The 14595-nt window shown below is 37.7% G+C and overlaps 1 protein-coding gene across 1 annotated transcript in view; it reads left to right on the top strand.

Moving 5' to 3' along the window:
• Positions 1 to 292: 292 nt before the first annotated feature.
• The window catches only part of LOC101877007 (N-acetylated-alpha-linked acidic dipeptidase 2), a 29039-nt gene continuing 14736 nt past the window's right edge, over positions 293 to 14595 (top strand). Inside the window, 10 exon segments of the mRNA XM_034074312.1 lie at positions 293 to 398; positions 3120 to 3306; positions 4797 to 4898; positions 5701 to 5826; positions 6478 to 6664; positions 7745 to 7838; positions 8126 to 8224; positions 10533 to 10618; positions 11576 to 11695; positions 12117 to 12199. Of these exon segments, the coding sequence (XP_033930203.1) occupies positions 343 to 398; positions 3120 to 3306; positions 4797 to 4898; positions 5701 to 5826; positions 6478 to 6664; positions 7745 to 7838; positions 8126 to 8224; positions 10533 to 10618; positions 11576 to 11695; positions 12117 to 12199 (1140 nt within the window). The 5' untranslated portion in view covers positions 293 to 342.

Genomic DNA, 14595 nt, shown 5'->3' on the forward strand with positions numbered 1-14595 from the left:
TTAATGACAGATTAATCTGCCTTAAAAAGGGGACTGCATTTACCAGAGATACAGGGTTTGCTCTTTAAATTATGTCACTGTTCTTGCAATTCCATCAATGAAGTGTATTTTACTTTTCTGCTTCACTTCTCTGTTTGAGCCAGGAAACACTGGCAGAGGGTGCTCTAAGCCCTGTGCATCCTCATGGCTTTACGGAGACTGTTCAGTACTGCAGGTAGCACATGGACTCAACTACATGAGGCCTGGGGGTTCTTGCTAAACAGGAAGCTTTTCAAATGTGTTTCAGGATGGTTCACAAAACCGGCAGAAAAAAGCCTCAGTTCTTCAGATGTCCAGCAAAACATGAGAAAGAAACTTGTGGATGAAATGAAAGCAGAAAACATCAAGCAATTCCTTCGGTAAGGCCTCTGTGCGCCTTGAGTTTTGAATAGCTTTAGCAGTCACAAAAGCCAGAAAGGGCTAGCATCAGCTCCAAGGAAGAGCCTCTGAAAGCGAGTGCTTGGAAATATTTGGTTTGTATGGAATGTCTGGAGAAAGGAGAAGAGACAGACTTACAACCCTTTTGCTCCCCCCATTTTTGAAGATACCTTTTCAGAGCAGTTGCACTGTTCACTGTGCTCCCCTTGAGCTGCACAACTGCCAGTGCTTATCCTTCATTTTTACTGGTTTTCCATAGTCTTGATTTAACACAGTACATATCTGTTTTTTCCCTTACAAGTATCTGAAGCTTTAACATTAGATAATTGCTTTCTCTCAGATTGAGGTGATTTTACTGTATTTGGGGTATGTTGCTTCCTATTAGTACATTTGATTGATAATCCATCCAATATCACCCTAATACTGAGTTTTGAGCAGCTAAGTCTAAGTGGAAAATTACTATATTAAAAATTAAGCATAAAAATTGCTTCAAAGTTTGCATGGAGCTGAGCTGCAGGTATGCATACAAATAATAATTCCCTTAGTGTGTCTATATTGGATGATGTGCTGTAATTGGGTGCTCAAGATCCCAGTATATCCTATCTTCTACAGAGGGAAAAACATATTCACGCAAAAAGTAAGCAAATACAGTCTCTGGTGAGTAATATGTTGGTATGCAGCATGTAAGTCAGCAGCTGCATCATAATCACAGAATTTACTGACAAATTTGATTGATGTACATTTATTCTAAACCCAGAAGGTTTAATTCCTAACAACAATTAACTTTTCAAGTCTATTGGCCTTATCTTATTTCGTATTTGTTGCTCTCAGTAGATTGGAGAATTATGTTTGAGTGACAGTCTAGGCAACAGAGATTGATGACAGCATGAAATAGCTCTGCAATTATGCTAAAGTTTCTTGGCCATAGGGTATTAATGCTGTTTCTTCTGCTTGCTTTGACACTGGGCCAAGTGCTTCATATTCTGGAATTTTTATCCTAAATTCAAATAAAAAGCAGGAATTGCAGAAAAATTAATACATTATCAAAAAAGGTTGTTAAAAGCATAAAAAAATGAACTTGAAGAGTTTTGATCCGTATCCTTAGTTTTTCAGGCTACTAAACCTGCTTTTATCAAGTAAGAAAAACAAACTATGAGTCTCAGAAAATGTAGACACATTGACCTTAGCATTGAATCATAGCTTGGGAAAGGATGAAACTGTTTAGAAGTGAAAAATGGAACAAAGGGATCATGTGATGTTCAATATATTTTTCCTGATTCATATGTAGTGTTTAAACTAGAGCACTTCAGGAATTAAAAGGTGCTTAAAATACTCTAGTGAATTGTGGTGCAAGAAGTAGACAAGCAATGAGCTTTGGCAGAGATTAAAGAGAGGGAAAGACAACAGCAGAGGAGAAGGTTGTGGTCGGCTTAGAGAATCTAGATGCACTCTAATGCAGGGGATGAGTGAAAAGACCTGGGTGTCTGGTCTAAGACTGCTGTCTGTGAGAGGTTCTGGTGATTAAAGAGATCCCTGGTAGCTGAGAAAGGCTCATGTTGTTGCTCCTCTTTAAGCAAGGCAAGAAAGACAACCTGGGGGCACTGTTGGCTGGTCAGCTTCTTTTTAGTCCCTGTGTGACCAAACATCCTTCTGGAATCTGTTTGCAATGCATGAAGGACACAAGGATTGTAAGGAACAGTCAGCACTTATTTGCTATGTGTTTATGTGATCACCATGATCACCTGTAAGGAAATGTCTGGCTCCATGGATGAGCAGAGACCTTACAGTGGCTGTGGCATCCTTAACTGGAGCAAGGCTATGGATATTGTCTCTTGCAACATTCTCATTTAGAAGCTGAGGAAGTGTAAATTGAAGAACAAGCTGTTATGCAGGTTGAACACAGACAGGTTGAGGTGCTACTAATCATGGTATTTGGTGCCACTAATTAAAGGTAATTAATGATAGCTGACATCCCTGGGGCATCCATTAACAAACAGCCTGATGGAAATTCAAAGCTAATGCTTAGTACCTGGCTGACTGATCGGTGCTCATCACAACTCCTGTTCAGTGAGTGAAACAGATTGCAGACAGATTTCTGTAGAGCAGCCCAGAGGCACTGAGTATTGTTTCTGACTATTTGTCACCATTATGTGTTATAGCTGATCTGGATGTAAATGTTGTTGAGAAGGCTTTTATTAGTTAGGCTTTTGATGGAGACAAAAAAAGAACAAATCTGTGGAGGTAATTTGACATAATTTTTAAGTTAAACTTATAGTGCATGTTATGCCAGCAGTGGACAAACCTGCTATCAGATACCAGACTTATTTGGAAGGCTCCTTTCTGAATACTTAGCTTTCCTGTATCTTTTTCTGCTTCTTGCATACTGTTCATATTCTTTTGCTGACTGTCCTTGACACTGATTTTTCAATGCTTATGTGTATGTGGTTATTTCTGTTATGCAGAGAAGGGTTCATCTGACCTACCTGAAGGCCTCAGGGATAAATGTATGGTCTGACTACATTTTGTACCGATCTTAATGCAGACTCTGATAAGCAATCATGTTATACAGGTCAGACTTCAACTAGGAAACCTTAACTGTCCATTCATGTGGCTTGAAGATACGCTTTATGCGTGATGATCCCAGTTCACTATTGTGCCTCTTTGCGTTTGCTGCTTACTAGCAATTTTCTGTTTTATTCTAGCTCCTTTACCAAGCTGCCTCACCTTGCAGGAACTGAACAGAATCTTCTTCTTGCCAAACAAATTCAAGGCCAGTGGAAGGAATTTGGCCTGGATTCAGCAGAACTCGTTCATTATGATGTGCTTCTTTCATACCCAAATGAGAAGCAGCCAAACTACATCTCAGTAATTGATGATCAAGGGAATGAGGTGATCTTTTTAATGATTGAACTACATTTATGTAAGACTTCCTTAAAGAAACAGTGTCCTGTTCTCCCAGGTACTCATTCCAGCATGTGCTTTATAATATGATAATAATATAATATGACAAAAAATCCAGTGCAAAGGAAACTCATATTTAGTTTTAGTTTTAGATTGTGCAGCAGGACAGCAGAGTGGCTGGAGTCTCAGTGCTGAAGTTAGAGAGTGGATGTGTGGCAAGGCTGCAATTAACACCAATAAACCATAAGGTGTAAAAATGGCCACACTGGTTCAGCGTAAGAATACATCTAAGCCAATATCCTGTTTCTATACACAGACTTAAGTGGATGCATTGGCAAGTTTAGGAACAAGAAAATGCATTTAAGGCATGCCACTCTTCCAGCATTGGGCTATTTTCTGCTCAGGGGTTCTCTGAGCCTGATGCAATGAGTCTCTTTACAAATCCTCATTAGACCTGTTTTCCAAGTGTTTAACCAGCTAGTGTCCCTTGTTAGACCTCTCTTCCAAGTACATATCCAAACCCTGCTTGAACAATTCTTGCTTCAATTGCATGCTGAGGTAAGGAATATAGCATTTTATACACAAAATACTTTTTTTGTTCATTTATATTTTTATATTACTTTTCATTGATTACAAAATACACATTTTAGTACAATATCATAAAGATACTTTCCATTGTACATAGTGCTGCCTTGTTCCATTTGCTCTGAACCTGATCCTTTTGGATGAATTCCTAAGTTCATGTTGGAAGCAATAACCAACAGTCAGTCCTATAGTGACCCTCTCCATTTTGTACACACAAGGGATACAGAAGATGTAAAATCTGACAAGGATCCTGAGCAAGGAGAGGAGATGGGACTGCTAGTGAAGCATCATGGCACATAGGTAGGGGTGAAGAGCCCTGGCTGTAACTAAGGAATGGTCACACTTGGGTGCGATGTGAATTTAAAGGGTGAAAGAATAGGGAAGTTCTTCCAGAATAAACAGTCTCTCAGCTATAATCTCACAAGGTAACAAAGAATGGACATGAACCTTGAGGCAGCAAGGGGTGTTACAGTGAATAATAAGAAAAGGCAGCATGTTTAACAGAAGTGTAACTAATGAAGAGGTGAATAGTAATAATGATGAGAGTAATCACAAAAAATACCATGAAGGCATGGATTCACTAAGTGTCATTTTCTTGTCACCACCTTTTGGCAATTTTCAGCTGCCTTTTTGCTTAGGTTCAGGCAGTGACTGATGAGCATCTTCTGACAAGTGATCTGTCCCCCTGTATTCATATTTGCATTGTGTTATAAAAATTCAGCTATGTATCCTTGCCTGGTTTTATGTTTGAACTTATGTGTGCTACTTGGAATTGTATTTTTTGTGAGCAATGTATGGAAACTAGCATGCCGTTTGCAATAACCAAGCTTAGTGTAGAAACTTGTGCATGGAGGTAGAGTGTTTGACCAAAGACTTCCATTCTTTATCAATAGATTTTCAATACATCATTGTTTGAACCACCTCCACATGGGTATGAAAATGTTACTGATATCCTACCACCATATAATGCTTTTTCAGCTCAAGGAATGCCAGAGGTAAGAAAAAAAGCTACGTAAGAGTGTTATCAGTTGAAGTATTATGTGAAATGCTGGGATAGATGGTCCTAACTTCTCAAGATGTTTGTTGTAGTTTTAATTAGCCATTAGTATAAGAGAACACATCAGGACAGCTAGGGCACATATTGTGCTAAGCTTAGAAGTATCCTATTACTAAAAAAAGCTTTCTCAAATTGCCAGAACTGAATCACAAAGGTGAAAAGCTTTTATCTTTATAGAAAATGTTGGATACATCTCAGGTTATTCCACATTACTCAATGATACGGAGAGGACATGGGCAAGTCATGGATAGAAATAGCAACATATAAATCCATTTGGAAGATATTTTGGATTAAATGAATGTCTTCAAAGGCTACAGAAGTCCCTCACTTAATCAGGTAATTCATTATGGAGGAACCTGTCAGGGACAAACGTCGCATAAATGAATCAAATCATATAATAGTGTTTGTGTATGCAAAGAATGCCACTATTTTTCCACAGCCCAGAAGTTTGTCAGTTTAGCAAAGTACATTGGTTTAGTTTTCAGCCTCAGTTTACAGAGCTGCTGTGAAGTGCAGGTTAATATAGAAAAGTGAGGAGTTTGAGCCAAGGCTTCCTATAGATTACAGGTATCTTTTGCTATTGTTTTTATGGGCATTAGATATCATTTGTAGAAATGCAAAAAGAAACCCCAAAACCCACTATATGATACCTAAAGAATAAAAGTGTGTATTCCTGAGAACAGATATTTTGTCTGTTGAATGACCAGTTGCCATACAAACTGCTTTTCTTCTCTGTGCAGGCAGATCTGGTGTATGTGAATTATGGTCGTACTGAAGACTTCTTTAAGCTGGAGCGTGAAATGGGAATTAACTGTACAGGAAAGATTGTCATTGCCAGATATGGGAAGATCTTCAGGGGGAACAAAGTAAGGGTTATGCTTTATTTTTCCCTCTTTGAGTCAGACACTGCTCATGGTAGAGCTGAAGGGAGTTAATGATTTCTCTAAGTTGGAACACAGGAGCAGAAGGAAGCCTGCAATGAGTCCACCATGACTGCATTCTAAGAATAACTTCCAACACAATAAAAGCAGCTGAAGGTATTAATCTCCTGTGACTGAGATAACTGCAAACTCCTTCGGCAGTTCTTGCAAGAGAGTAGTTTAGGGAACTAAGTAAAGTAGTGTACAAGGCCAAGGCTTTGAATACTTTTCATCCATAGAACTGCAGTATCTTGAAGAAGTAAGTGTTTGTCAAGGAGTCAGATGCACAGAGATTAAATAACTAATCCTTCCAACTTCAGACGACAACTCTGACACAGTTGCTGACAGTGGGACAGTGGGGATGGTGGTCAGGTTTTGTGCCTCAGTTTATTTCCTGTGCTTAATTTCATAGCCTGGAGCTGTGACTAAAGATGTGACACAGATAATGAAATACTGTGTTTCACTGTGTTTTGTTCTTCTGATGGGTCTGTGCTCATTTTTACCCTTCCACATACACAACTTGTAAAGCTGCATCCCTATGGGAATAAATTGGCACATTCAGATTTATTACTGCATTAAAAGCAAATAATTTCACAGGTTAAAAATGCCATATTAGCAGGAGCCCAAGGGATCATACTTTATTCAGACCCTGCTGACTACTGTGCTCCAGGAGTAGATGCTTATCCAGATGGGTGGAACCTTCCAGGTGGAGGAGCCCAGCGTGGGAATGTGTTAAACCTGAATGGAGCTGGGGACCCTTTAACACCAGGTTATCCTGCAAAAGGTGAGTGAAAGATCTGTACCCTGGCCACCACTTTATAAACTGGTGATGATAGTTATTGTGGCATGAGAAATTCAAACCCTAACTATTCTATGATTCTATGAAATTCAGCTATTTTCATAACCACGTCATTTCAACTGTTTGTTTTTGAGTTAGGCAGGAAAAGTAAGTTTTAAGGAAAATCTCTTTGTATGATCTAAGCCTTATACTTGTAGAAAAGCAGGACATGTAGGTTTATAGACTGAAGTAACAGAAAATCGCTGAGAATTTATAGCCATTTTTAAATATCTGTGTTTCTCAAGAGGATTTGTTTAAATTATATTACAGTCTACCATCAAAGAAGAGTAATAGCTTTGCTTGGAGGTATGTTTCCTTGCTGATCCTAAATTCCAAGCAGGAAAACAGTCTGAAATCTTTACAGGGAGTAATATTTCTGTGGTAAAAATAACAATAGCCTGGAGTCTTTCAAATCTTGGCAAAATGTGCTTCTTTTGTCCTTGTAGGCATCCTGAATTCAGGCTGAACTAAGATGCCCAGCAGTCCTGCCTGCTGATGGGATGGGGAATAACAAGGGTGCTTCTGGAAAGCTCACGGGCTTCTGTGACCATTTTTTAAACCCATTCCCCCTTTGTCTATCACTACAGTCCCTAATGAAGAGTCCCTCCTCAGCATCCTTGTAGGCCCTCTTCAGGTATCAGAAGGCTGCTGTGAGGTCTCCACGCAGCCTTCTCTAGACTGAACAGCCCCAGCTTTCTCAGCCTGTCTTCATATGGGAGCTGCTCCAATCCCCTGATCATCCTCGTGGCCCTCCTCTAATAACATGTAATGATATGGTTGTACAGCAAATCTAACCTTGCATGAAATGTGGGATTTCTGTTACACAGTTGTGCAGATGCCCTATTGGTTTTGTGGTTCTGTCCTTGCATTTTCGTTTCCTAGAGGCAAGATCTAAGCAATTATGTAGGAATCAAAAATTGATGTATGCTTGTGGCTATGGTGTGGTTGCTCTGTTAAGAAGTATTTCTAGTATGGTGAAAGTTGCTAAGAATGCTGCAAACTTAACATTGTGTTCTGCTTTCTCAGAGTACACTTTCAGGTATAAAATTAATGAAGGTGTAGGGATCCCCAAAATCCCAGTTCATCCCATTGGATATCATGATGCAGAAGTCTTATTACGGTGAGTATGCATCAGTCCTCCTCACCAGAAGTCAGTATTCACAAATGTACAGCAGTTTATCTTCTTTTTTTAATACTAAGTAAAAAGCTGTTCTGTTACTTGTATTTTCTTGCTCTTTTGTAGTAGTGTGTGCTTCAGAGAATGTGGAAATTCAGAGTAATCTGTTTCTGGCACAATGTTTTTAGCAATTTTATAAACATACCTTGGTTTAGGTGCAGTAATCATTAAGGAAATTGAAGGTTTTAGCCTCCTGGTCAGCTATATTTCTCTTGGTTTTCATTTAACAGTGCAATGGGAGGACCTGCAGCTCCCGACAGCAGCTGGAAAGGACGTCTCAATGTGCCTTATAACATAGGTCCAGGATTTGCAGGCAACTCCTCTACAAGGTCTGGTTTAACACTTGCTTATTTATAAAGTATTGCAAGAGAAATCTCAATGGGAAAAAGACTGTGAAACAATGCATCTAGAGATATTCTGGAGAAATTTATTTCTTTCTGAGTGTGCAAGACTAGGCAATAATTATCAGAATTTGAAAAGAAGTTATCAAAACTATGGTTTTACTCAGTGTCCACAGTTTCAACGGATAAAGGGATCCAGAGTGTATAGGTCCAACCCAGTCTTTCCAACTTTAACCTTACTTTAAATGTTCAGGCATTGTTACACTGGTCCTGTTTGGAAATGGCTATATAACAGTAAGCAGCCTTTTCAATATCGTTGTATTAACCCAAAACATCCTCCTTACTTCAGGTTTGGGTTTCCTTTTCTGATTCTGGTGCCCAAGGGGACAGTAGGACAGCATGCTTGTACTAGTCTAACAGGGAAGGACTGACAATTCAGTAATCTACATATGTTCCCTTGTCCACTTGAAGTCTGTGGATTTCTGTGATGTGTCAAGTGTGGCAATGATTTGGGTGTCCATCAACTGTTACCCAAAGCTGGTAGGCCCCATGATTGACAGACCTGAACAAGACAGAAGATCCTAAGTACATATATCTGACTATTTTGTTTGGGAGGAACTGTCCTTTGACCAGCAATAGAATGTTTGCTGTTTACATTTTTTCAGCTTTAACAGATAAATGGAACTGTCATTTCTACTGAACCAAACAATCTAACAGTTGCATTTGGTGAAGGAAGATTTGACTAGCTACCAGGGACTGTCATAGCATTCTTCCTTGTTTATAACTGATAAGATGTAATGCATAAAGCTGAAGATCACTTTTCATAGCATCATAGAATGGTTGGGATGGAAGGGGGCTTAAAGATTATCCAATTCCAACTCCTCTGCCATGGGCAGAGACACCTTCCGCTAGACCAGGTTGCTCAAAGCCCTGTCCAAACTGGCTTTGATTTAGACCAGGTTGCTCAAAGCCCTGTCCAAACTGACTTTGATTTTTATGTTAATTTTTCACATAAAAATACTTTTAATTTATATGAGATTCTGTGAGGAGTTATGAGGACTCATAGTGGACCACAGTGAAACAGTGTGTAAATATGGTGTATCGTTATCACTGCTACACCTCCTGTAAAACAAGACTACACCTGAATATATGATTTTATAAAGACTTCATTGATTATTATTCTTTTATGTTCTGCTTTAACACTAAAATTAATAAAGTAGGAATAAATAAATAAGAAAGCATAAGAACACATATTTGACATAATGAAAGTGCTGTTTGGAATGCGGCAGTGAAAAAGAAACAATATGATTCATCCACAAAACATACACATGAGAAACATTTTTGAATGTTCTTTTTAACATCCTTAACTTGATAGGGTAACAGTTCTTGTAATTATGGGCTAATCCTGCATATGCTTCTTTCTCAGAGTATCTTCATAACAAAATGAATCTTTTGAGCCTAGGTAGAAAGTCACTTGCACATGGGAAGTGTGCAAGTATATGCATGCTCAAGGCACTGGTATCAGTTATTTTCTGGGCAAAGATCCAGTAGCTGTCCTGAAGTAGGATTTTGACAACTATGCAGATTTGCCATTGAAAAGATAAACTTCAGATTTTAAACTCTTGCTGTTTTGACAGACACAAAACAAGCATAGTTTGATGCTTTGTTTCTAATACAGGTTCAGAGGGGCTGAATACTACTACTATTATTATTATTAGATCTCCTAATACTTGAATTTCCTTCCTTTTTATGAAGTTTCACAAGTGGATTTTACTGGGGGGAAGGGATGGAGGACTATTCACTTAGATCTGCTGTCCTAAACAGACATTTCAAGTCATTTCTGGATGAGTGTTTCCAATGACCTTCTTTCAGCATTCTATCTTATTACACAGAATTGTGCTAGAAACCAAAGTGTGTTCTTTATAAAAATATATATCCATAATTATAATTTAGTGAAAATGTATATGTATTTTTAATCACTGTATCCACTTTTCAGTTTACTCTTCTAACACACAATTATCAGTTGACTTCCCTAAATAACAACTCAGTGAATGCTGTAAATATTTGAAAGTTTATAGATTGGACCACTTCACAGGGTAGTTTCTAAGGCATCTTTCTGTCAGCAGGTTAACCTGAAGTGAAAAATGAAGCACTGATTCAGCATGACAGGTTAGATTAGTGTTTAACACGCAAAGCAAAACAGAAGCAGAAGTTTTCTGGCTTACACATTATTAATGTTGACTTTTTATTGCCTTCTCAGTCAGAAATGGTTACTCCGCATTGCTTTTCATTTCAGAAAAGTCAGGATGCATGTTCATGCAAACAATAAAATAACACGGATTTACAATGTCATTGGCATCCTCAGAGGATCTGTGGAGCCAGGTGAGTATTGAGTGCTTGGTGATTTTAACTGCTTCTGTATTTTGTGTTAGGTGAAGTCGTTCCCATGTTGCAAGAAACTTCATGTTTTAGATAGACAAATAATATGAAATCTGAAAACCCTTTAATAGTTGTCCTGTCCCTCCCATAACACTGTTTTTTATTGGCATTCTCAAAAATATATTTGAATGGGAATGCCAGAATGATAGATATCAGAGAATTTTTTATACTGCCTGTCATTTTACATTAGGTTTCCCATTGCAATGCTCATACAGTTTGCCTTTGCAAAATTAACACAATGTAAAGTACAAAAAACTAATGATGTGGGACCTCAACATAATTGCAGATACCTAATAGTAGTTTATATTTGTGAAAGACTTTTAAGTGGAAACGTATGTATAAAATATTTCTTGTCTTCATTTCTATACTTCAGTAGAGTAAGTGAATGTTTGGAGATTGCCTTAAAAATAAATTTGTAGCACTGGCACCAGTCTTCTCATTTTGTTTGACAAGTAGGGATGCGATTAAAGAAAATACAGGTAACCTAAATACATTTTTAATGAAGGATCACAGAATCATTAGGGTTGGAAGGGACCTCTGGAGATCACCCAGTCCAACACCCCTGCCAAAGCAGGGCCACTTAAAGCAGGCTACACAGCAATGTGCCCAGGCGGGTCTGGAATGTGTCCAGAGTGGGAAACTCCACAACCCCCATGGGCAGCCTGTTGCAGTGCTTTGTCAACCTCAGCATAAAGAAGTTCATTCTCATGTTAAGGTGAAACTTGTTATGTTGTAGTTTATGGCCATTGCTTCTTGTCCTGTTGCTGTGCACCGCTGAAAAGAGTCTGGCATCATTATCCTGGCACCCACCTTTGAGATATTTATATGCATTAATGTGATCTCCTCTCAACCTTCTCTTCCCTAGGCTAAACAGGATTGATATTATATGTTTGTTTCCAGACAGATATATTATTTTAGGAGGTCATAGAGATGCTTGGGTATTTGGTGGTATTGATCCAACTACGGGTGCAGCTGTTCTGCAAGAGGTTGTACGGAGCTTTGGTAAAATGAAGATGGAAGGTAACTTAAAATTACTTAAAATGATGGATATGGAAACCACTATCTTTGAGGAACTGTGTTGAATGTTTCCATCAGCAGTTGTGTTGATTTAACTTTTCACCTCCACAGAAAGTTGTATTTTCTTATTATGAAAGATGCAAATTATTGAAGAAGTGCATATATAGCCTTGTATCTTAGTTGGCTGAATTTATTCCATTGTGTCTCTCATTGGTATAACAATGTGCTTTTAGTTGTGTGGAATGAAAATACTGCAGTAAGAAGAAATGCCTCTGCAATTATATGCTCCTCTAAGGAGTTCAGAGATGATTTTCGCTATATCATTAAGTGCTATTTTGTGAAGTGATTTCAATTACCTGTGGTGATCTTCCAGCAGACATTCTAACTTCAAATTGAACTTTCATGTTTAATTATGTGATTGAAGGTTGGCGACCCAAGCGAACCATTATTTTTGCAAGCTGGGATGCAGAAGAATTTGGATTACTGGGATCCACAGAATGGGCTGAGGTAAATGGAAAAAAATAGTGTAAAGAAAGTAAAACTTTAAAGTCTGTTGCAGGCAGCTGCAATGCCCAGTGGCATCTATACCTAGACTGCAGCCAACAGCTTCACAGTAAAGTTGGAGCACAACAGACTCCTTCAGGGGCTGTGAGGCCCTCTTGTATTTATACAAATTACCCACTTAATGTCTTACAACATAAGTGCACTAAGTCTTCTAAGGTTTAAAAATCTACTTTGATTCCCAGTGAATGTTCTTCAGTGGTCCCTGTGTGGAAATCTAGTTGCTCATTTCACAGAACAGTAACATTTTATATAACCTAAATTGATTTACTTTCTAACTTTCTATTTGAGAAATAGCTTAGTTTCTATAAACTAAGGTCCATGTACCTGTGATCCATGAGCACACCAAGACCACAGTGTGGAAATTAATCCTCCCAGGCAAATGAAAGTCGGGGGTAATCTTTGAGTTACATATTCCTGTGAAATTTCCAGTATCACAGAGTGTCAGGGGAAGGACAATAGATTAATCCTGAAGTGAGATCCCTGACTATATTCCTGCCTAATAGAAGGATGTTGGAAAATTCAGAAGTAAGGTTCTGAATGTTTTTCTCTTCCTTTCCCTGTTGAGCATGTTCAATTTTTAACCCTACAAGTGGATTTGTTTAGCCCAAGTAAGAAATATAGGTCTTATAAGTGTTTTCATTGCTTTGTCTGCAAAATCCAAATTAGAAATGCAGCAGGCAGAAAATTGCCTGATGAAACACATTTCTGCTGGCTGGTTTAACAGAAATGTATCATCTTGATCTTCTGTTAGAATTTTATTTACATGGTTACATTTAGGTATGTGGATGGAGATTTCAAAATCTATCAAATAAAGTATTTGTATCTTTTTGCTTTAGTTTATTGTCATGCATTTCAGTAAAGCACAAAATTATATAGCAAAACTGCAGGTATCAGAGGAAGCAAACCCAGAAATACGCTTCCAAATACCAAAGGGATTCCATAATTCTTCTGTAAACAAAACTGAGATTTCTATTGCTTTGGATTTGCACTAATTTTCTCTCTACATTACTTGGCTGTAATAGACTCTCTACACCTTACTGGTGGTTTATGGGACATTAGGTGAAGAAAGCACAATCTCAATTATCATTAAAGTCATTTACTGAGAGATTTTAAAGAGTTGACATTAAAGTTTCATCCCATCTGAACTCTACTGGTAACAAAAGTATACTGTATATAAAACTTTATTTGTGCTTTCTGTAACTATGTATCTATGCACATATTTAGATGCTGTCAAGAAAAAAACACCTATTTGTTTTAACTATGAGGAATGTGAAACAATGATATTTAAAAAATCAATTTTTGTTGAGCAAGCATGAATAAATTAGGAGTTCTTTTGGTGTTTGTTTTCTTCACATATTGCTACTTCTGTTCTGTAAAGTTTTTTGTTTAATAACTTAATGTCTAGTAATCTATTGTTCATTATTTCATGAAATAGCAGCTGTACTAGATTAGAAAGCCATAACCACAAATCATATTTGCCTCAATGGTATTATATTGTTGTTTTGTTGCTCTGTCTTCCTTCTCTTTTACACCTAGATTAGATTCAGTTTCTCTAGAGACAGTCCTCATGGTTTACACTCATGTTTTCCTGTAAAGCTGCCAGTAAATCTTGAGGAAAATTAATTCATGATATTCACCATCTTCTATGAGAAAAAAGACTCCGCAACTGTGTCAACATCCTTTTGTTACATAGGCAATCTCCATTGCTCAGAAATGAAGGCATTTCTTTATGTTGTAGATAAGCTTTTGAACATTTGCAAGGCCTTATCCCTTTATAATCTTTTTTGCAGAATCTCCTCTACTATTTGTTTTATATATATTAATTTCACCATGAAGTTATCAATTACCAGTTCAATTTTTAGTTCACGTAACTTACAAATGATCAGTTGGGTTATAAATTGAATGTATCAAGTAACAATTACTAACCTAATTAGAATATCCATCACAAAGCCAAGACTTAGTAAAATACCACTTACTAATTAGACTATCAATTTCAAACTTAATTACCAGTTTGCAAAAAATTTAACAAGTGTGTGCATATATTTAGCATGAAAGCAATGCTTGGTTGACTCAAATCAGTCAAATTCTCTTTAATAGGAAATGTCAGTGCCTCGACTTATCCCTTTCTGAAATGGAAGGGTGTAGAAATGACAGCAACACTCGGTTTATCAGTGTTAAAACTGAGTTCACTTCTGGGTGCTCACATGAGTAATTGTGGATTCAAAGCATGAAGGAATTCTGGCTGACCTCATGGCCATACATTACATGTTCAAAAAAGCCATGCAGAGATAAAACACATGTATAAGCTTAATTTACCCTGTTACAATTCTGTTCAGTAG

The sequence above is a fragment of the Melopsittacus undulatus genome, chromosome 2, assembly GCF_012275295.1.
Source record: "Melopsittacus undulatus isolate bMelUnd1 chromosome 2, bMelUnd1.mat.Z, whole genome shotgun sequence".
NCBI lineage: Eukaryota > Metazoa > Chordata > Aves > Psittaciformes > Psittaculidae > Melopsittacus > Melopsittacus undulatus.